Raw genomic sequence first — 25,246 nt, 5'->3', positions numbered from 1 at the left:
GCACTATACAAATAAAAATTATTATTATTTCTAAATATTAGGGATGCACAAAAATATGAAAATTTTGGCCGATAACCGATAATTCTTTATATTTGAAAGCCGATAACAGATATATTGGCCGAAAAATCTAAATCCAAATTTTTATATCATTTTTGAGAGGCTGATTACAAAAAGTCTCATCATTAAAACACACAATTATGATGTTCTCATTATAATTTGATGTAGCCGATATGACGACATTTTCCTTTTTTGAAGTGATTTCAATCACATTTCAAGCAATGTTGAACAGTGTCTCAGCTGAAGGAAATAAATAATCCATTATTTATCAGCTTTAATATATTGGCTAAATGTTCTTATCGGGCCGATAACGATAACATTAAAAACGAACAAATATCGGCCGATACCGATAACGTGGCCGATATATGGCGCATCGCTACCAAATATAGCTAATCCAGTCTGAGTGACAAGTCTTTTGCATAACAAGCGAGTATTGCGTGTCTCCTCTGCAGACGGTGATCCTGAAGAAGCACGTGAACAAGAACTCGGTGGTTTACATGGAGCCGTCGTCCAGAGAGAACAAGTTCCAGAGCTCGAGGAACGGGAGCTTCCCGTCGGAAGCGGAGCGGATCACAATCCCGCGCGCTAAACTCGCTAACGGACACGGATGCTAACCGGATCCTCCAAAGCGTCAGGAGCCTCGTTCTCCGGCGGAAGAACCAAGTATTGTGAAACGCTCGACATCTCATGCTTTAACGTATTTCTATTGCGCGTCAACGAGGACGACAGTTTCATGGACATGGAGTCTCGTGCCGTTCTGTGTCGATCCACGACGAAACCTTCTACCGGAGATTATTAGCATTGTGCAAATCCACACGGACCGTAGCTATCCTGAGGCCTTACGGGACTGCCGTGTTTCCTGACCTCGGTTTATTCAGTTCTATTTGTGTTACTTGTAGTTTATCGTTAGTCACTGTTAAGCCTCGTGTCGCGATGGAGCGAGCGACGCGACACTAGACGTTCGTAGCATGAACAACTGAACCGAACCCTCATGACAAGCATCGCAATACAAAGATATCGCTCTGTATTTCTCACAGTGGAACTGGTTTACACACATTTCCATTCGTAACTGGTACAAAAAAAAAAAGTTACATTATTTGCTCCTCTTGAAATCCTCATTTAAAATGCTCTTTTTCTTCGTTTATATCTTTCCAAGTTCTATAGTTTTCCAAGTTCTAAGTTGCATCTATAATGCAAGTCGAGGTTTTTTGGCGCCAAAAAAAGGTAGAAATTATTTACATTAACATTTTGTTTGCTCTGACAGACTGTTTTTGATACTGTATCTTTAAGAGATATGTAAATGATCTCTGCTGTGATTGGCGGAACTCTGTCATATGTTAATTATGGTTGTGATGTCATACTCATGAAGATTCAGTGTTGATGGACCGAGGAGGACGAATGGGACTTTATTAGCATCATCTTACATGATTTTGATATCATACTATCCAAAAAGAGAAGTGGTTTGTTAGATATTGTGTGTTAGTCTGGATGAATCACGTGTTGATTGTCGTTCAGAGGGGAATTAGAGTGAATGCAGTTTGATAAATGTACAAAAAACATTAAAAAAAATAGTAGAGGAAAGTATCTTATTTATTTTTTCACATTTATTTATTAATACTAAAGCGTAGTTGGTGTCTGTGATGTTGGCAGAGAAACTGAAGCTGCTGTACAGATTTGGTAAACGTCTGTCTGCTTTATATCAGAGCTTATTTATTTGGCTTTGCCGTGTCGATATGATCCTCCAGCTGTGCGCTGTCACATGTACATCTGTTTCTCAAATAAAAATCATGTGTGTGAACCGTGTCGCTTCTCCAGAGTCATTTCTTGCTATAATAATAACAACCGAATATCCGTAGCTTAATATTCCTGCTGATGCCTCGTCGCGTTTGGCTTTTGGATTGCTTAGTTAGGGACTTTTAATTTGATATTTAACAACTGCGTTATTTCCGTGTTATCTCTATAAAGCTGCTTTGAAACACTCTATTGTAAAAAGCGCTGTATAAATAAAGCAGTCCCTCCAGAATAACGCGATTATGCGATCACATGATTCAGTGCATAATCAGCCAAAGTCCGCATATTTTTTCAAATACGCCGCACTTTCGCCGCATAAATGGCTGATTTCCGTGCAAAATATGCGGGGCTCGCATGATTTCATAATCCTCGCATTTTTGTTGCAAAAAAAGTCACATATATCTTATATCACAAGAGCAGCCGTTTCCCCTGTTGCCATGGGAACGTTATGAAGTGACGTAATTACGCAACGCGAACATCATCGAAAAGCTGTAAAACAGGAGCACACTTTATTTTTTTTATAATTTATTTATTCATTTTTACAGAAGTTGTAGCATATTCCTTTTGTAAAGACACAGAACTCGCTTGACTCGTCGATGTTTTGTAAGTTTGACGTGTTTATTAAGGTCTGAAATAACACAAGATGAGAACTGAAATATTCCCAGTGATGTATATGCTTGCTTATCATAGGAAGTAATAAGAAATGACTATATTAAGGTGGTAGCCTAGAGAACAGGGTGTTGGGGGAATCACTTTTTTTCTCTTTTTCATCAAACCGCAGTTTTTGCAAGTTCCCACAATTTCATCGCATAAAAATCCCGCATATTCCATCGCATTTTTAAAGAAAACGAGCCGCATAATCAAGGGTTTTTCCCCGCAATAATCACAAAAAAACTCAGCGTTTTTCTGGAAGGACTGATAAAGCCGACCTGTCAAAAGAAAATGCAAAAACTCAGATCTGCTCTTGGCTGAATAACTTCTTTAGCTTAAAGAAAGATTCATATGTTTTTATACATAATCAGATTTCAAGAAGGACTTATATCATTTGTATGAAAAAAAAAATTCTGTAAAATGTTGCCTTGGGAGAGCGAACCAAGAAATTATCATTATAATGTCTGTTTGGGAACAAAAATGAAAACGCCCTTATGAACATTGATAATTACAACCGCATTGCATAATATGAATGATCTTATTGCAAACTTTGGCTGCATAAATATTATTGCACAACTTATAATTAACTTCTGGGTTCAATTTCAGAGAGATCAAAATCTTAAACCCTGATGTGCCACTATAACCGTGGCAGTGAAACTCATCAGCTCATAATAACTCGGTTTGTCACATTAAAACGTTATTATTTGATCTTTACATCAGATCCCAGTGTGCATATACTCATAAAGCAATATATGACCAGCAAATATCATCTGATTGAGTTCATATCAACTCTAAATGTAAACTTTTTCATAATCAAGCTCTAAATCGATCAATGTGACTAAGGTATTATAAACAATATTATTATGAATTTCTGTAAAGTTGCTCTTTATATGCATGTAGAAAAACAAAACAAGACAATGGGTTTTGGGAAAATACTTTATTTCCTTCAGTTCTGGACTGTACAGTATGTGGTGTGATGTCATCAACTGGACCTGTCAATCACGCTCTCGGGTCACTGACGCCATAAAGCGCTCGCTCGTCTGATCAGAGGAGGATCTTATAATAATCGTCTCTGTAACTGTACAGAACGACCACAGCGACCCTGAAACACACACACACACACACACACACACGTCTCAGATGAACACATCTACTACAGACTCAAGATTCATGAAACACTCTGATGAAAAGTTATGAGTATTCTTAAGACAAAACTTATGCAGAAATAATTTTTTTTTTTTTTTAAACGTGTCTGAAAAAGAATCATTTTTGACCATAAAATGAATGTACTATATTTTAGTTTGATAATGTTTTTTTTTTTTTTTTTTAATTTTTTTTTTTAGGTGATTTGTTTATACTAAATTATATTTACGCTATATTTATAATCCATTTATTTACTTTTTGAGCATAGACCTGAAAATCTAATTTCAAGTGAGATATTTCAAGCCTTTATTTGTTATAATTGTGATGATTATGGCTTACAGATATTAAAACCTTTTCACAATATTCTAATTTTGAATTTGGGGTTTTCATAAGCTGTAAGCCATAATCATCACAATTAAAACAAATAAAGGCTTGACATATCTCACTTTGCATGTAATGAGTATATAAAATATATTAGTTTCACCTTTTAAGTTGAATTACTGAAATAAATGGACTTTTGCACCATATTCTAATTTTTTTAGTTTCCAAAACTTAAGCAGAATTATTACTTTTTTTGAAAAGATCGTTCTTAAACGTCTTAAATCCCTGTGAATTGATTACGTTGTTTCAAAATATTAAGCATATAAAGAGGATTTCACTTTGGTCATCTAGCAAGTGATGATTAATGTCAATAACACACAATATGCACTTCATAATCAAAGAATGATCACAGGGTTATTGCTAATTAAGAATAAAAAGATGTCTATTAACCATTTTTAAGGCCGAATCGGGTAAACATTTTAATGAATAGAATTAACGCTCTATTATCAGTTAATTAATCTGTACATCAAGACAATCGTTTTATATCAAGTTTTCTGAAATGCCATGTTTAAATATGTAAATGAGGCTTTATCTAATTAAATATGCACTAATTTCCAGAACAGAAATGTGAACATCGGATAAAGTCATGTTCATAAATCTAGTTTGATTTTGGGATTGTGGATTTCTGTTTATCACCAGATAAAATGGACAGAAAACGGATTTTCACCATGTGTTTTAGGATTAAAATGTTGTATAAATGAGGCGAATGATTTATGAACACACTTTTATTCATATCTATATTCTGAAGGTTTTAAGTTTGGTGTGTAAAGCTGGAGATTTCTGACTCAAACACACACTAACAGATCAATAAACACGCGTTTTTATTCCGCTCTAGTTCTGGAAAGCCTTTAGTTTTGCTGGAGGTCGAGCTTTATGAAAACGCACCAGTAAAATGAACACACACTATATTTGACCCACAAAATCTTTCAAATCCACATAAACACTCCAGTCCAGACAGAGCGCTCGCGAGGAAACCAATGACCAGAAGAATAGTGCTAAAAAAGTTCATAGATCAAAGTTTCCGAGAACAGGAGCACGAGCCTCTGAAGATCTTCATCGCTCGGATCAGGTTTTATGATTCTGTAAATGAGAAACACTGCCTGGTCTCGCCGTCAGACTAACGAGAGCAAACCTGACGAAACACACACTCCTCCAGAGCCGGACGCTGTAAAACTGCAGCTCTCCAAGATAAACGCGACTCGTGACTGATTACAGTCAGGATAACCTTGGAAAACCGTTAGCTAACATCGTCACAAACTCACAGAGCTCCATATATCATGTATTTCTACAATCACAACAGTGTATTTACAGCATAAAGTTCACTGTTGGAAACCAAACAATATTGGACCCCATTGACTTCCATTGTATTGACAAAAAAATGCTGAGAGATCAAAACATCTTTTGTGATCCACAGAGAAGAGAGAGTAAATGATTAAGAAAGTGAACCATCCCTTTAAACACTAGATAAATACTAGACAACTTTCTTTTCCTGCTGAACAAAAAAGAAGATATTTTGAGGAATGCAGTTTTGGTTCCCGTTGACTTTCATTATATGGAGAAAAAATAAAATAAAATGGAAGTTAATTAACGAAAGTCATACAGGAACGACAGGAGAGAGAGAGTAAACCATGTCATAACCATCATTTGAGGAGATCAATTCCTAAAAAACGTGCCTAACACACACTAGTGAGAGTTACCATGAACCTGACAGACACTGAACTTCATCATATATTACACGCATTTACAAATTAATCTGATTCACTCAAATGAATCCTTCTCAATGCTATAAAGGAGAATCAATATTCATCATATGATTAAAAGATTAATTAAATGAATGTTGTATGCCTTCATTTGATTGCCAGAAAAAAATAAAAAATACACAAAAAAAAACATTTCATAGAAATGAATGTTGTTTTTAATGGATTCAATTAAAACCATTCAAATGAAATCCAGAAAACTTGAAACAGAAAAATAAAAAGGATTTTTTTTTTAAACATTTCATAGAAAATTAAATTTTTATTAAACTTTTATTTATTTATTTTTAAATTGTATAAGTTTAATGATTTCAATTAATTTGACATGCGTTTTGATTACTACAATTTAATGTACCGTAACCATTAAAATGGATTCCAAAAAAATTTTGGGGGAAAAAACGGAATTTGGTAAAAAAAAAAAAAGAATTTGAGAAAAAAAAAAGTATTTCATAAAGCTCTAAACTTATTTTTTTGATAAAGTTTTATTTATTTATTTTTGTTAAATTGTACACGTTTAAGGATTTCAAGTAATTAGACATGCTTTTTGATTACTAAAATTTAATTTAACCATTAAAATGGAGTCTCCAAAAAAAATAAAAAAATAGAATTAAGAAAAATTAAAATTGAAAAAACGAAATTTGGTAAAAAATAAAATGGAATTTGAGAAAGAAACAAAAACGTATTACATAGGGCTCTAACTTAATTTTTAATAAACTGATTTATTTATGTTTGTTAAATTGTACAAGTTTAATGATTTCAATTAATTAGAAATGTTTTTTGATTACTCAAATTTAATTTAAACATTAAAATTGGTTAACCATTAAAACCATTGAAGGAGTAAAAAAAAAAAAAAAAAAAAAAAAATGGAATCCAAAAAAAAAAAAAAAACGGAATTTGTGAAAAAATAAATTCTGGAATAAAGTTTGTAATAAAAAGAACGCTGTTCTCTAACTGTGTGGATATGGCATTATATCTCATTCTGGATGTGAATGGAGTTTCTCTCGTACCGTTTGTATATTTTGAAGTGGTGGATCTGTTCACAGATGCTCTTGAGGTAGCGCTGTTTGGGCAGCCGAGAGAGAAGCGTCTTCACACTGATGTTGAACTGCTCCTCGCCCTCGAACTGAGGAGGAACACAGGAAGCAGATCTGATCATATTCATAATGAGTGTTCAGTTCATTCATATTCAGAATCAGCCTGAGGGGTTTAGCAGCTCATCATAGTTCACTAAAAAACTCACATACTAAAAATACAAATACTAATCAAATACTTTAACATTTTCATTTTTGTCTTGACCTGAAAATAATTTTAGAATTTAAAAAAAAAAATGTAGTGTTCATTGGGGGGTCCGAGACCCCAGGACTTTTGTTGCATTTGAACCACGAGTACACACACACACACAAATAATGGATTCGAGGAGTTTTGTGATTCTTCCCTCAGTTTGACCCCTTTAGGAATGAATGGAATGCGAGGAATGCTTCAGTTCACACAGAAAAACATAAAAATGCTCAAAATTCAAACTGAAAATGCTAAAACTTTACCAAAAAAATTATTTTATAATGTCTACATGTGTATGTGAATGCAGACTGAAGATAAACTGGCTTTAGGACCCAGCGGAACAGCTCTTCTGCTCCATATAGAGCTATAAGCCCATCTAGAGTCAGGAAATATCATCATGTGTTATTATTATATTTCACAAGAGGGCAAAGACACTCAATGTAAGATATTTAGAGCTGAATTAAAAGGGTTATGCATGAAATTGTGAGTTATTTAGAATTTAAGTTGAAAGAATGTGAGGAATGTGCTTAAATTAAATCAAAATGAAATATTTTTTTTTTTGTTCAGAAAGCTTATTTTAAGTATAATGTGGTAACACTTTACTTGAAGGGGTGTGCATAAGACTGACATGACACCTTCATAATCATGACACATGTGAAGGAGGGTTATGCATGTTTATGACAACTGTCATTAAGTGTCATTCGCTCAATTATGACATTTTTAATGCAAATATGACATTGTTTAAGATGTCTTTGTTATGACACCTGGACATTACTAAGACAAAACAACCTGTCATAAATGTGTCATAAACATGACATAGGAGATTAATGATCAAACTTAAGAAAGCACTAAGCTTTATGGGTTAACATTTCATTAAACTGTGGTTGGTTTTGACATTGGCTGTCATGAGGGCATTATAACATTTTAAAGACAAATTAAATGTGTACCACTGTAGTTGAGGTCAAGAAAAATATTCATGACACAGTTATAACGGCCTTATGACAGCCAATGTCAAAACCAACCACATGACAGTTTAATGTAATGTTAACCCATAAAGCTCAGTGCTTTCTTAAGTTTGATAATTAATCTGCTATGTCATGTTTATGACACATTTATAACAGGTTATGAAGTATTGGTTTATGTCAAGTTGTCATAACAAAGACATCTCAAACAATGTCATATTTGCATAAAAAATGTCATAATTGAGCGAACATGCATAAACCCTCCTTCATATTCATGACGCGTGTCATGTCATGGTTATGAAGGTGTCATGTCAGTCTTATGCACACCCCTTCAAGTAAAGTGTTCCCTATAATGATAGGGCTTGGGGTTATTTTGACCCGCGAGGGAAAGATGTGTTACACAATGCGAGGAAAGCTCTGTTTAAGAGTGAAATATCCCATGATTCTCGGTAATATCATGTGTGTTCCTCCATTGGTCGGCTGGACGCGAGGGTTCCCCTCTCCCACAGGAACGGCGTGTGTGAACTGATAACAGCGGGCGGCACAAACCTCGAGGGACAGGAAGTTGACGAGTGTTTCCTTGGACAGATCGACCTGAGGAGGAATGGCAGATCGTGAGGCTCGTTTACACACACACACACACACAAACAATGGAGGCTTATCTGGAGAACGGCACACAGTGTAAACACAGCGACCAGTGGACAGGAAGTGAGCGTTAGCAGGCCAGAAGTCAGAGTCATGTGACAGCGAGAGTGTTTGCATACACAGGGTTTATACAGGCAGTTCAAGACTTTAACAGCTTTTTGAGGAATAAATTGAAGTCTAAAGTACATGATGAGTTGAATTGTGTGTGTCTGTGTGTGAGTGTGTCTATTAAAATCCTGAAATGTTTTCCTCAAAAAACGTCATTTCTGTTCCACTGGAGAAAGAAAGACATGAACATCTCGGGTGGCATTGAGTGAATGATCAGGACATGTTCATTTTGAGCTGAACTAATCTGACTAAAAAGCCCTGACGCTTTTAAACCCTGATATAAGTGCAGATTGTGTTTCTGTAGGTGATGTTGATCAGACGTGTGTGTGTGTGTGTGTGTGTGTGTGAAGCTCGAGCCGCATATGAACCCGTAACTCAGGGCTAGAGGAGTTTTGTAAAGTGTAATAACAGTAAACCACTGTGTTCCCCTCATAACCACTAATCAACTAAATATGCAAACGATGTAAATCTCACTGACAAGCGTTCGCCTCCTTTTGCTGTTTACAATTCTGAGAACTGTGTGTGTGTGTGTGTGTGTGTGTGTGTGTGTTTGAGTGTCTGTGTGTGTGTGTGTTTGTGAGTGTGTGTGTGTGTGTGTGTGTGTGTGTTTGTGTGTGTGTGTGTGTGTGTGTTTGTGTGTGTGTGTTTGAGTGTGAGTGTGTGTGTGTGTGAGTGTGTGTGTGTGTGTGTGTGTGTGTGTGTGTGTGTGTGTGTGTGTGTGTGTGTGTGTGTGTTTTTGAGTGTGAGTGTGTGTTTTTGAGTGTGAGTGTGTGAGTGAGTGTGTGAGTGTGTGTGTGTGTGTGTGTGTGTGTGTGTGTGTGTGTGTGTGTGTGTGTGTGTGTGTGTGTGTGTGTGTGTGTGTGTGTGTGTGTGTGTGTGTGTAAAACATGTTGGCCAATGGCGATCATTTTAAAACGCCACATACGCTGCTATGCCATATATTGGTCGACCGCTAGTGTAAACCTTGAGTGCAGTGTGAGTCGCTAAGGCTCATGTGTTGATCTGACAGCAGGAAATGACATCATGTACTCACAGCCAACACCTCGATGTCGCTGCTCTTGTTCTGTAAATTGCTGCTCAGATTCTGCAGTCGCGATTGAATCTGAAAGACAGAATCAGTTCATGATCATAATGCAAAATGAACAGGCTTTTCATCATATGAAATATATTTATTTATCAAATTTAGTAAAAATAGTGAAATATTATTCCAGTGTAAATCAGCTGTTTTCTATGTGAATATACAGTAAAGTGTAATTTATTCCTGTGATTTTCAGCATCATTACTCCAGTCTTCAGTGTCACATGATCCTTCAGAAATCACTCTAATATGATGATCTGATGCTCAAGACACATTTATGATTATTATCAGTGTTGAAAACAGTTCATATTTTTGTGGAAACTGATACATTTTATTCTTCAGGATTCTTTGATGAATAGAAAGTTTTATAAGAACAGTGTTTCCTTGAAATATAATCTTTTGTTACATTATAAATGTCTTTACTGTCACTTTTGATACATTTAATGCGTCCTTAATGAATAAAAGTATTAATTTAAATTATTTTTTAAAGATCTTACTTACCCCAAAACTTTTTTTTAATCATAAATAATCGTAATGTATCATAAATCCTAAAGCAGCATAACCTTTTTTTTAACATTCATTTTTATAATAAAATCCTCATATTAGAGTGATTTCTGAAGGGTCATGTGACACTGAAGACTGGAGTAATGATGATAAATTCAGCTTTGATCACAGGAATAAATTACACTTTACTGTATATTCACATAGAGAACAGCTGATTTACATTATAATAATATTTCACTATTTTACTGTATGTTAAATCAAATAAACGCAGCTTTGATGAGCAGAAGAGACTCTTTCAGAAACATTATAAATAGTAATTATTTGAAACGTTGAGTGTAATAAAGTTGAGTTCAGGACGGCAGGGGTTCATGTTTCTATGGCTTATTAAATATGAATGATTATCTCATCAGAAGGGCGTCTCCGCTGAGACTCACACACGCCGAGTTACACAGCAGTCGAGCTGAGACGACCGAGACGCTTCTCGAGGGGAATCACACGTTCAAGACTCGCGCTGAGTTTAATGCAGTGTGAAAACGTGAGGGGAACATACAGTCTAACCAGCATTACTCAGACAGCTTCAACATTTCTCACATTATCACAGTTTATTCGCTATAGTTTAGAAAATGGTAATAAAATATGAGCAGAACTCAGCTGATATTTGACTGGTTTTGTCCGTCCTTCTGTTAGACTCTCACACATGAATTATGTTGAATAGAGAGCCTAAGCCCCTCCCCTTCCAGTCGACCACCATGGGTCCTTATATCAGAAAAATATTGTATGGTAGTCAATGGCGAGAGACAACAAATGTTTTAATCTCGTTTGAATTGTGCCCTGAATTACACATATGATGTTTGTCAATTTAAAAGATACATTTTAAAGTCAAGAAAGTCGCAGTTTGATGTAAAACTGTTGAGGTATAAGACTGTGAAAATACGTAATTGAAGACTACAAACCCCAAAGATGCACATTTTCTCTCAATGAATGAAGCTAACTTTACTGAAGCTAACTTTACTGAGCTAACTTTACTGAAGCTAACTTTACTGAAGCTAACTTTACTGAAGCTAACTTTACTGAGCTAACTTTACTGAAGCTAACTTTACTGGAGCTAACTTTACTGAAGCTAACTTTACTGAGCTAACTTTACTGGAGCTAACTTTACTGAAGCTAACTTTACCGAAGCTAACTTTACCGAAGCTAACTTTACCGAAGCTCACTTTACTGAAGCGCTAACTTTACTGAAGCTAACGTTACTGAAGCTAACTTTACTGAAGCTAACTTTACTGAGCTAACTTTACTGGAGCTAACTTTACTGGAGCTAACTTTACCGAAGCTAACTTCGAAGCTAACTTTACTGAAGCTAACTTTACCGAAGTTAACTTTACTGAAGCTAACTTTACCGAAGCTAACTTTACCGAAGCTAACTTTACCGAAGCTAACTTTATCGAAGCTAACTTTACCGAAGCTAACTTTACCGAAGCTAACTTTACCGAAGCTAACTTTACCGAAGCTAACTTTACTGAGCTAACTTTACTGAGCTAACTTTACTGGAGCTAACTTTACTGGAGCTAACTTTACTGAAGCTAACTTTACCGAAGCTAACTTCGAAGCTAACTTTACTAAAGCTAACTTTACCGAAGTTAACTTTACTGAAGCTAACTTTACCGAAGCTAACTTTACCGAAGCTAACTTTACTGAAGCTAACTTTACCGAAGCTAACTTTACTGAAGCTAACTTTACTGAAGCTAACTTTACTGAAGCTAACTTTACCGAAGCTAACTTTACCGAAGCTAACTTTACCGAAGCTAAGTTTACTGAAGCAAATTTTACCGAAGCTAACTTTACTGAAGCTAACTTTACTGAAGCTAAAGTCTGTCATTGTTGCTATAGTCTTGCGTTATAATCGTAACGACTCCCAAGACAAGACGATGCTCACCCGACTGGCCAATAGGAACGATCCAATAGGAAAAAAAGAACGTGGCCCCGCCCATGACACAGTTTTCACAGTGAAAGCAAAATCCTGACACGAGAGCAAGAAATTTCATTGAGAGAAACACTTTTTTTTTTTTTTGAGATAATGTTTTTACACTGATAGCAAAAAATATATATATTTAAGATTTTTTTCAAAGTATTTTGAGAGATTTTTTTCTCAGAAATATTTTTTTTTTTTCACATTTATATTTTTTTATGTTCTATGAGAAAATACTTTCTCTCAAAACTTTTTTTAGTCTCAAATATTATTTTTTGCTATTGATATGAAAACTTTATTTTCTCGCATGTAATAAAGACACATTTCTAGCTCCATACTTAGGCCCCGTCCACACTAATGCGTTTTCGTTTAAAAACGGAGACCTTTTGCTACGTTTGCACCTCCCGTCCACACTAAAATGGCAAAAACGGAGACCCAAAACGGAGAAGTTTAGAAACGCTGCCGACCCGTTTTTCGTTTTGAATCTCCGGAGGGCGTTTTAGTGTAGACGGGACAAAACGGAGAACTTTAGAAACGATGACGTAGTAGAGGCTCACGCTCGGCTCTATGATTGGGTGTCATCAGTCATGGCGTATATCTTTGCTAGCCGCTGTTGTACAAGTAAATTCTGCATTTTACAGCGCTATAACTGCCTACATGCGCCGGAGTCAAGCTATTATTCCAGCGATCTGTGACAATTCCCGTGTGCAGCGGCGGCGTTGACCGTACATGGAGCGTCGGTTTGGGGTTAACCCAGAGCATGGTGGGATAATTTTATCAATGAAGTTGTGTTTACACCGGCGCGCGCATGCCCAGTGTTGGTGAAAGGTCACGTGATCCGCGTTTTCAGTCGTTTTAATGTGGACGGAGATCAATTCTAATACGCAGCTAAAACGCTGGTGTGGACGGAGATCGTATTCGTTTTAATTATCCGTTTCTAAACTAAAACGCAGTAGTGTGGATGGGGCCTTAGGCTCTCTATTTCTGTCAGCTGTTAAATTTAACTACACAATTAGATAATACCAGTTTAGCTCAACCAGTGACCAAGCAATGCTTCATGTTGTTCAGTGTGTGTGTAAAAAGAGCATTAGCAATTACAGAAAACACACTTCAGCAAAACATCATCAGCTCAAAGTGGAGGAATCAGTTTTGCTCCCAAATATGTCACTGCTAGTCACTGTATGAAGAATATTCGGGTGTAATATGTCACAGTTTACTTTATTTTGCTCTCCTCACTTACATAATGAACTATAGTGTCCTGCACACACTAGTGAAACAATATCAAATATTATATCTGGTGTGTGGATGATGTTTGGTGTGACCGCATGTTCTCTAGAGGCTCAAGATGAGGAAGAAAGCGTGTTTCTCATGATGTCAGGTGTGAGTCACTGTTCCCAGACCTGCGTCTCGTATCTCCGTCTCGCGCTGGCGGACACTTTCTCCGGCGCCACGAGGTTCACGTTCACGGACATGCCGGCGTTGCTCCCGTGGGACTCGGACAAACCTGACGGAAGATCAACACACAAGGAGTCATTCAGACATCTGCGGGAAACACTTCAGAGAAACTCACGGATTTCTGCCAGAGCCAAGCATTACTCACTGTGTGCCTCCATAATGTGTTTTAATGAGTTAATAAAGCAGAACGCCCCGAGAGGACACGAGTTTCCGACACTGGACAATGACTGGGATTTGAAATATCTAATTTATTGTTAAGAGGAAAACCCCTTGAGATCTCAGGAAAAACATACTACACATACACACATACTACACATACACACATACTACACATACACACACACTACACATACACACACACTACACATACACACATACTACACATACACACACTACACATACACACATACTACACATACTACACATACTACACATACACACACACTACACATACTACACATACACACATACTACACATACACACACTACACATACTACACATACACACATACTACACATACTACACATACACACATACTACACATACACACACACTACACATACTACACATACACACATCCTACACATACACACACTACACATACTACACATACTACACATACTACACATACACACATACTACACATACACACACACTACACATACTACACATACACACATACTACACATACACATATACTACACATACACACACACTACACATACACACATACTACACATACTACACATACACACATACTACACATACACACACACTACACATACTACACATACACACATCCTACACATACACACACTACACATACTACACATACTACACATACTACACATACACACATACTACACATACACACACACTACACATACTACACATACACACATACTACACATACACATATACTACACATACACACATACTACACATACTACACATACACACACACTACACATACTACACATACACACATACTACACATACACACATACTACACATACTACACATACACACATACTACACATACACACACACTACACATACTACACATACTACACATACTACACATACACACATACTACACATACTACACATACACACATACTACACATACATGCATACACACATACTACACATACACACATACTACACATACACACATACTACACATACACCCATACACACATACTACACATACACACATACATGCATACACACATACTACACTTACACACATACTACACATACTACACACTACACATACTACACATACACACACACTACACACTACACATACACACATACTACACATACTACACATACACACATACTACACATACATGCATACACACATACTACACATACACACATACTACACATACACACATACTACACATACACACATACTACACATACATGCATACACACATACTACACATACACACATACTACACATACATGCATACACACATACTACACACACACATATACATGCATACACACATACACACATACTACACATACACACATACTACACATACACACATACTACACATACATGCATACACACATACACACATACTACACATACATGCATACACACATACTACACACACACATATACATGCATACACACATACTACACATACACACATACTACACATACTACACATACACACATACTACACATACACACATACTACACATACATGCATACACACATACACACATACTACACATACATGCATACACACATACACACATACTACACATACATGCATACACACATACTACACATACACACATACACACATACTACACATACTACACATACACACATACTACACATACACACATACTACACATACATGCATACACACATACACACATACTACACATACATGCATACACACATACACACATACTACACATACATGCATACACACATACTACACATACACACATACACACATACTACACATACTACACATACACACATACTACACATACACACATACTACACATACATGCATACACACATACACACATACTACACATACATGCATACACACAAGGCCCAATGACGTGACGTGCAATTTTGATGTCCAAACCGCTTTATGAAGTCAAAATAAGGAAATGTTTAATAAAAAGCACATTTATTGAATCTATTAATCTCTGTTTATCAAATGATATGAACATATAGTGAGGGTATTACAAAGTGTAAGAATTATTAGACATAGTCTCATAATGTCATACCGGATAACTGTCCGGACCTTAGAGTGACATACAAAAAAGCCAAACAAACTGTAAAAAATCTAATAAACCCTAACATCTCTGCCACAGGCATTATTGTATGAGTCTTGACAACAATATATTTAAATATTACAAAGAATATGACATCCAGTTGATGGTTATGCTTTGGAGCATTCTGTCCCAAAACTGGCTGTCAGCCAATGTCATACGGGATAACAAGCAAATTGGAGCAATTTTAATGTAAATTTTATTTTGACACGATGTGAGACAGCATGTTACACAATCAGGAAAACCCTGAAGGACCCCCAAACAATGGTGAAAGTCTTTTATGTCTTTCATAAAATGTGTTTAACTTACCCTTTTTCCTCACTAGCACACTATGTAGTAAAATCCTGTGTCATATGGGATAATGCTAAAATAACATATATAATGTGGATTTTATGTCAATTGTTTATTTAGCATGAATTTACATATTTGGAAGTTGAAGGTAAAGGTTGCAGATTTCTATAGGTAGCCAAAAATACTGCCTGATTAAGATTTAATCTGAGTTTTGTCATACCGGATAACAATTTTGTCATATAGGATAACAGTTGTTAGCCCATAATGTCATCCGTTATCTTGGATGACGTGTTTGACAATATATTCTTATACAGTTTTCAGCTTTAATTTGCATAATTTCCATTCAAATTGTGATATTAACATATCATTAACATTGTTTAGTTGAATATTAGCAAAATATAAAATTCATAAGAATATTCAATTACAGTTACATTACATTTACTATAGACATTGTCTAAAATAACATTTAGTGTTCATTTAATGAAATTTAGTGATTCAGTGTTCAACCCATTAATAAGATTTTTCTTTATAAATATGTTGTTCAATTACATCTTTTGTAAATTTGTTCAGTGAAATCAGTGAAGGTCGCCTACTTTAACCCTTTACATTATTTATGAATATTGATGTAGAGTGACTATGATCAGTAAAATGGTTCAAACTTTTCAGTAATAAATTAAACCTAACGTTGAAAAGTTGTGCTGTTTGATATTCATAAACATGAAAAAAAATCTGGGAAGAAACCACACTGAGTTTGTGTGTAACAGTTTACACACTGAAAACCACATCTCTATTCCTCTAAAGTGGAGCCTAATTAATTTCCTTGGAAAAACATTGCATAACATTAATTATTTATGAACATTATTATGTGTAAGTGTTGAATTCATGTGTTAACTCATATGGTGTCATACCGGGTAACAATTTAAGTCAGGCGGGATAACGCTGTTTTTTCCCATTAAAATGCATAATTTCACTTAATGGAGTTGAGGAAACAATAATAACATGATATCAAGTCCTGTAAAACTTTTTCAGACATTTTGCATTTTAAATCACATTGCAGTGTTAAAATGTGTGTAAAGAACTTGAACAAGTAGGGTCACGTTTAAAGAAATCACAATATAATGAGAAAAAAATAGTTGTGCAGATATTTTTTTCTGAGCTTTAAATATTGTTTACTGCATCACTTTACATATTCATTAAGTATTTTTGATTTGAAAAGTTTTAATATCATAATATTTAGAAAATGCATTAACGTTATCCCGTATGACATTTTGACTGGTGTCGTCACATATTTCTCAGTTAAACCGCTTAAAATACATTGTTTAAAATTGAGATTTTAGTAATAAGTAAAAAACATCCCCATAAAGATAATAACTACTTTGATGTGCAGTTTTAACCTATTTGAATTTTTTATCAGTTGAAAACCTTATTTGTCACTGGCCCACATACTACACATACTACACATACATGCATACACACATACTACACATACACACATACTACACATACACACATACTACACATACATGCATACACACATACACACATACTACACATACATGCATACACACATACTACACATACACACATACTACACATACATGCATACACACATACTACACATACACACATACTACACATACATGCATACACACATACTACACATACACACATACTACACATACACGCATACTAACATACTACACATACACGCATACTAACATACTACACATACATGCATACACACATACTACACATACACACATACTACACATACATGCATACACACATACTACACATACACACATACTACACATACATGCATACACACATACTACACGTACACACATACTACACATACACACATACTACACATACATGCATACACACATACTACACATACACACATACTACACATACACGCATACTAACATACTACACATACACGCATACTAACATACTACACATACATGCATACACACATACTACACATACACACATACTACACATACATGCATACACACATACTACACATACACACATACTACACATACATGCATACACACATACTACACATACACACATACTACACATACATGCATACACACATACTACACATACATGCATACACACATACACACATACTAACATACTACACATACATGCATACACACATACTACACATACATGCATACACACATACTACACATACACACATACTACACATACATGCATACACACATACACACATACTACACATACTACACATACATGCATACACACATACTACACATACACACATACTAACATACTACACATACATGCATACACACATACTAACATACTACACATACATGCATACACACATACTACACATACATGCATACACACATACACGCATACATGCATACATGCATACACACATACACGCATACACACATACTACACATACATGCATACACACATACTACACATACATGCATACACACATACTACACCTACACACATACATGCATACACACATACTACATATACATGCATACACAAATACTACACATACACACATACATGCATACACACACATGCATACACACATACTACACATACACACATACTACACCTACATGCATACACACATACTAACATACTACACATACATGCATACACACGTACTAACATACTACACATACATGCATACACACGTACTACACATACACACATACATGCATACACACATACACACATACTAACATACTACACATACATGCATACACACATACATGCATACACACATACTACACATACATGCATACACACATACTAACATACTACACATACATGCATACACACGTACTACACATACACACATACACACATACATGCATACACACATACACACATACTAACATACTACACATACATGCATACACACATACATGCATACACACATACTACACATACATGCATACACACATACTAACATACTACACATACATGCATACACACGTACTACACATACACACATACACACATACATGCATACACACATACACACATACTAACATACTACACATACATGCATACACACATACATGCATACACACATACTACACATACATGCATACATGCATACACACATACACACATACATGCATACACACATACTACACATACACACATACTAACATACTACACATACATGCATACACACATACACACATACTAACATACTACACAGACATGCATACACACATACTACACATAAACACATACTACACATACACACATACTACACATACACGCATACACACATACACGCATACACACATACTACACATACACACATACTACACATACACACATACATGCATACACACATACATGCATACACACATACTATACATACTACACATACATGCATACACAAATACTACACATACACACATACATGCATACACACATACTACACATACACACATACATGCATACACACATACTACACATACATGCATACACACATACTACACATACATGCATACACACATACTACACATACATGCATACACACATACTACACATACACACATACTACACATACATGCATACACACATACTACACATACACACATACTACACATACATGCATACACACATACTACACGTACATGCATACACACATACTACACATACACACATACTACACATACACACATACATGCATACACACATACTGCACATACACACATACTACACATACACATATACTACACATACTGCACATACACACATACTACACATACACATATACTACACATACATGCATACACACATACTACACATACATGCATACACACATACTACACATATACACATACACACATACTAGACATACATGCATACACACATACACACATACTACACATACACACATACATGCATACACACATACTACACATACACACATACTACACATACACGCATACTAACATACTACACATACATGCATACTAACATACTACACATACACGCATACTAACATACTACACATACATGCATACACACATACTACACATACACACATACTAACATACTACACATACATGCATACACACATACACACATACACACATACTACACATACATGCATACACATATACACGCATACACACATACACGCATACTAACATACTACACATACATGCATATACATATACATACACACATACTACACATAGAGGCCAGGGAAGGCTGTACCTGAGTTTCCCAGAGACGATCCCTTGGGATTCTGGAGAGAAACGCTCTCTGAAACCTCTCTGATGGACAGATGACAGAGAACAGCATTAGATATCTGAAACATGGTTTGCCAGGGCTGGGCATTCACACAAATATATATGAATATATAGAGATATATATGTATATATGTATGTATGTATGTTTGAATGAATGAATGAATTTTATTTCAGACATATCAAAAAATAAACCAAACAAAACATCAGAAAAAAATTTACTAATAAGTTGAATAAGCAAATCTCTCAGTTAACAATAATTAACATTTGGCAACATAAACATGTCTGAAAAACAGTAGGAAGAAGTATACACTTATTTAATCCTACAACTTAGTACATTATTATTATATTATTTCATTTACCACATATTTATATCTTATTTATATTTGTCACATTTATCTTATACTCTCTCTCTCTCTCTCTCTCTCTATATATATATATATATAATCATACACATACCTCAATAAACACATATTGCAACTGTTTAGAGGCCTTCCTTCTTTTCTATATTTTTTGAAAACCATTGCTTTGTACCTTTTTTTGAACTGGAATATATTTCAATATTTCCCAATTCTATTTGATTTCGATATCGATTATTACGGATATATATAGCAGGTACAGTACGTCAAATTTTCAAAATGAAAAAAATCTCTTAATTAAGGCTATAAATTACACAGCGAACTCCATTTGTTTTCATGACTTATTTATTCAAACATACATTAAATATTGAAGAAAAGGTTCATTTCAAATATAATAATATATTGCATATCAGAAGGCTTTGGTCACAGAAGGCTTTAATGTGAGGTTATTGTTCTCCAGATGTTTTATTGGCGGCTGAAACACTGATTGATGGATTAATGAGACATGATTGATTTCAGGAAGTGGTTCTGAATATTTCAACTTTCCTTCTGATGTTCATTGATGTTTATTTGCTGCTGTAACTAGTAGTAAAGATGAAGAGATGATCTGTCACACACATTAAGCACACACTTACTGACTCTGAATTTCTTTATTAAAGTGACAGAATCAAAAGCACAAAGCTTATTGTGATTATGTAACGGCGAGAGTTATTTTAGTGAAGTTTTGCTTGTGCATCAACTGAAAACAGCATTAAAACATCGAGTCGTACAATTACAGATTGAAGAAATCGATTAATGAAAATGAGAATTGATTAAAATTGAGAAATCCATATGTTTAACAGCCTGATTGTTTGGTTTGCGTCTCTCACCTGTTCCTCTCCTCGGAGAGTTTGATCCGGCTCTTCTGGATGAAGTGATCAACCAGATCCGCCTCGGGGATTCTCTTCTCCGACTGACGGTCTTTCTCAAACGACTTCACCTGACGGGAGACGAGAGACTTCTATAGTGCCTTTCTATAGTTCTATAGTGCTTTAAACAATACAGATTACATTAATAAACAGGAAAATAGCAGTTAATGTTGTTAAGTTAATCAATTATGAAAAAAAATTAAATGTTGATTCAATTCAGTTCAATAACAGTCAATGTTGTCAAATTCATAAATTATGATTTTTTAAATATTGAATAAATTCAGTTCAATTACAGTCAATGTTGCAAAATTCATCAATTATGATCTTTTTTAATGTTGATTAAATTCAGTTCAATAACAGACAATGTTGTAAAATTCATAAATTATGATTTTTTAAATATTTAATAAATTCAGTTCAATTACAGTCAATGTTGCAAAATTCATCAATTATGATTTTTTTATGTTAAATAAATTCAGTTTAATTAGTCAATGTTGCAAAACTCATCAAATATGATTTTTTAATGTTGATTCAATTCCATTCTATAACAGTCGATTGCAAAATTAATCAATTATGAAACTAATTTTTTAATGTTGATTCAGTTCAATGAGTGCCTTTTGCAAAATTCATCAATTATGAAACTAATTTAAATTCCGCTGTAAAGAAGCTCAACGGAAGGAAAGGGTGTCACTATTCAGATCAATTCAGTTCTTATCCGATAGTGTCAGTGAAGTTCAATCGATAATATTACTGAATATTACTAGTGTTTTTGAGCTCGAGTGCGGGTGTTGATGTGATTTACCTTCAGGTGATTTCCTTCTTTATCAGACACGAGGACCATGAATGTGATTCCAGCTTGTCTGCAATGTTCCAGAAGAGCTTCTTGTGACTGTGGCACAAAAACACACATTTACACACAAACACACACACACACATCTGACTGCATTCATAAGAGTGTGTCAAAATTATTGTAAAGTCATTCCGTTTTGTCAATCAATACAAGCTTCTCCTGCCCGAGAACCGCCCAGTAATAAGGATGAAAATCCTGAGGGATTTGATGCCTGTGGTTTCGAGTCGAACAGAATAATAATAACATTGCTCTGTGGTTCAGTGAGTGAGGAGCGGCTCTGATGGACTCTACACTGTAACTCACTTGAGTCATTGAAAAACCTGCTGATAATGATGAAATAGACGTCTCTCTGTGCTGTATCACACACACACTCACTCACTCACACACTCACTCACTCACTCACTCACTCACTCACTCACTCACTCACTCACACACTCACTCACTCACTCACTCACACACTCACACACACACACACTCACTCACTCACTCACTCACTCACTCACTCACACACACACTCACACACTCCCTCACACACCCACACACTCCCTCAAACACTCACACTCACTCACTCACTCACTCACTCACACACACTCACACACTCACTCACACACTCACTCACTCACTCACTCACTCACTCACTCACTCACTCACTCACTCACTCACTCACTCACACACACACACTCACTCTCTCTCTCTGATCTTTGTGTGTTGTGAACTCAAGCACTAGAAAATGTGAGTGATCGAGAGGAACGACTCCGCTTCATTAGCACTCACTCTGACTCTCTCTCTCTCTCTCACATCACACACACACACACTCTCTCTCTCTCTCTCTCCTGTGTGTGTTGTGAACTCAAGCACTGGAACATGTGAGTGATCGAGAGGAACGACTCCGCTTCATTAGCACTCACTCATGCAGAACTGCACTAATAAGCAAACATCAAGGGCATTTTCATCGGTTTATCTTCAATGTGAACACAGACTAACCAAAGCAAGATTATTTTTTATTGCAACAGAACAAAATTTCATAATACACAGATGAGGCAAAACATTATAACCACCTGCCTAATATTCTGTTGTACTAGTGGGTGATTTATTACATGCATTCTATTAAAATGCATTTATAATGCCGTCAATAATCAAGATAATGGGGTTATCGTTTTCTATTTGTGTATTTTTTATTTATTTATATAATTTAATGATCATTAATTATCTCCAAATATCAGCATGATTACAAATGTGATATTGATTTTATACAACTGTTCAATAAACAAGTTAATATTAAGTGACTTTTTAGACACAATATTGGCTGTTTTTGCTCTATTTGCGTCTCTGAGCGACACGGCGGTGTTTCCTCACTGAATGAATGAATCAATGACTCACTCATTAAGACTTAAATGAATCAGTTGAAACTCAATGACTCACTCATTAAGACTTAAATGAATCAGTTGAAACTCAATGACTCACTCATTAAGACTTAAATGAATCAGTTGAAACTCAATGACTCACTCATTAACAGTGACTTGCTGCCACCTACTGGTGGTTTTAATTTCACATTTAAAGTATCTTTCCATATTTTAAATCCTTTCAAATATCAATATTCAACATTTTATGTTTACATTATTTCTGCATGTGTAACTGCAGGTTAAACACACTCATGTCGCTCTGAGCTTCATTGAACAGTCTGTGTTAAAACATCTAAACTTCATCGCAAATATTAATTTAGTTGATATTGATTTCATTTGAGTGGTAACCACCCTATTGTGTATCATTATTCTAATTAAATTTATTGATTAAATGTAAGAATTTGACACTAAAAAGTCTTTATAAAGGCAAAAATGCCCATAAAAAGGTAAAAATCAATTTAAAATATTGTAAAAGATGATTTCTGTCACTGTGAACTGACCAGCACACAGAATATGAAGAATATCAAAAGCGTTAGGAGTCAGCTGTCAAGGTACAGACACAATAAACACACAGCAAAATATCGTCTAATTATTACTATCAATAAATATATTGAAATATAATTTTTTTGTCAATATCGGACACCCCTATAGGTGTCAAAAGTGTCTCCTTGCCCATTTCTGCTGCATCAACACACTGACCACAAGAACGGATCGTTCACCAATCATCTTCTCAGAACTTGTCATGTGACCAACATTTTTGGCTCCACCTGTGAGTGTTTTGGCTCATCAAACATCACATAAACACTGACCTGAGACACATCGTAGACGATGTCTGTCGAGACTCCGGCCGCCCAGAGTTTCTGAATGACATTAACGGCTCTGCTCATGGAGGACTGACCCACGGGAACCACCAGAACATCACAGGAGCTCACAGGAGGCTGACACACACACACACACACACACAGAGTGTCAAGTCAAGTCACCTTCATTTAAATAGCACATTTAAAGGGGTCGTCGGATGCCCATTTTGCACGAGTTGGGACGATTCTTTAGGGTCTTCATGTAA

The 25,246-nt window shown here is 35.6% G+C and overlaps 2 protein-coding genes across 2 annotated transcripts in view; one reads left to right on the top strand and one right to left on the bottom strand.

Moving 5' to 3' along the window:
- LOC130085673 (cysteine-rich motor neuron 1 protein-like) overlaps positions 1–1,083 on the top strand; it is a 72,883-nt gene extending 71,800 nt beyond the window's left edge. Inside the window, exon 14 of the mRNA XM_056251572.1 lies at positions 510–1,083. Coding sequence (XP_056107547.1) covers positions 510–671 — 162 coding nt within the window. The 3' untranslated portion in view covers positions 672–1,083. The remainder of the gene's footprint in view (positions 1–509) is intronic.
- A 2,460-nt stretch (positions 1,084–3,543) lies between these two features.
- The window catches only part of eif2ak4 (eukaryotic translation initiation factor 2 alpha kinase 4), a gene marked incomplete at its 5' end in the record, with an annotated part of 81,676 nt that continues 59,973 nt past the window's right edge, over positions 3,544–25,246 (bottom strand). The window contains 9 exons of the mRNA XM_056251570.1: positions 3,544–3,601; positions 6,785–6,900; positions 8,567–8,611; positions 9,804–9,872; positions 13,718–13,821; positions 20,632–20,690; positions 21,892–22,001; positions 22,730–22,816; positions 24,990–25,118. Coding sequence (XP_056107545.1) covers positions 3,544–3,601; positions 6,785–6,900; positions 8,567–8,611; positions 9,804–9,872; positions 13,718–13,821; positions 20,632–20,690; positions 21,892–22,001; positions 22,730–22,816; positions 24,990–25,118 — 777 coding nt within the window. The remainder of the gene's footprint in view (positions 3,602–6,784; positions 6,901–8,566; positions 8,612–9,803; positions 9,873–13,717; positions 13,822–20,631; positions 20,691–21,891; positions 22,002–22,729; positions 22,817–24,989; positions 25,119–25,246) is intronic.

This window comes from Rhinichthys klamathensis, unplaced genomic scaffold (genome assembly GCF_029890125.1).
Source record: "Rhinichthys klamathensis goyatoka isolate OS25496 unplaced genomic scaffold, OSU_Roscu_1.1 h1tg000085l_1, whole genome shotgun sequence".
Classification (NCBI taxonomy): Eukaryota; Metazoa; Chordata; class Actinopteri; order Cypriniformes; family Leuciscidae; genus Rhinichthys; species Rhinichthys klamathensis.
The sequence above is the reverse complement of the archived record's forward strand: the minus strand, read 5'-3'. Positions and strand labels throughout refer to the sequence as shown.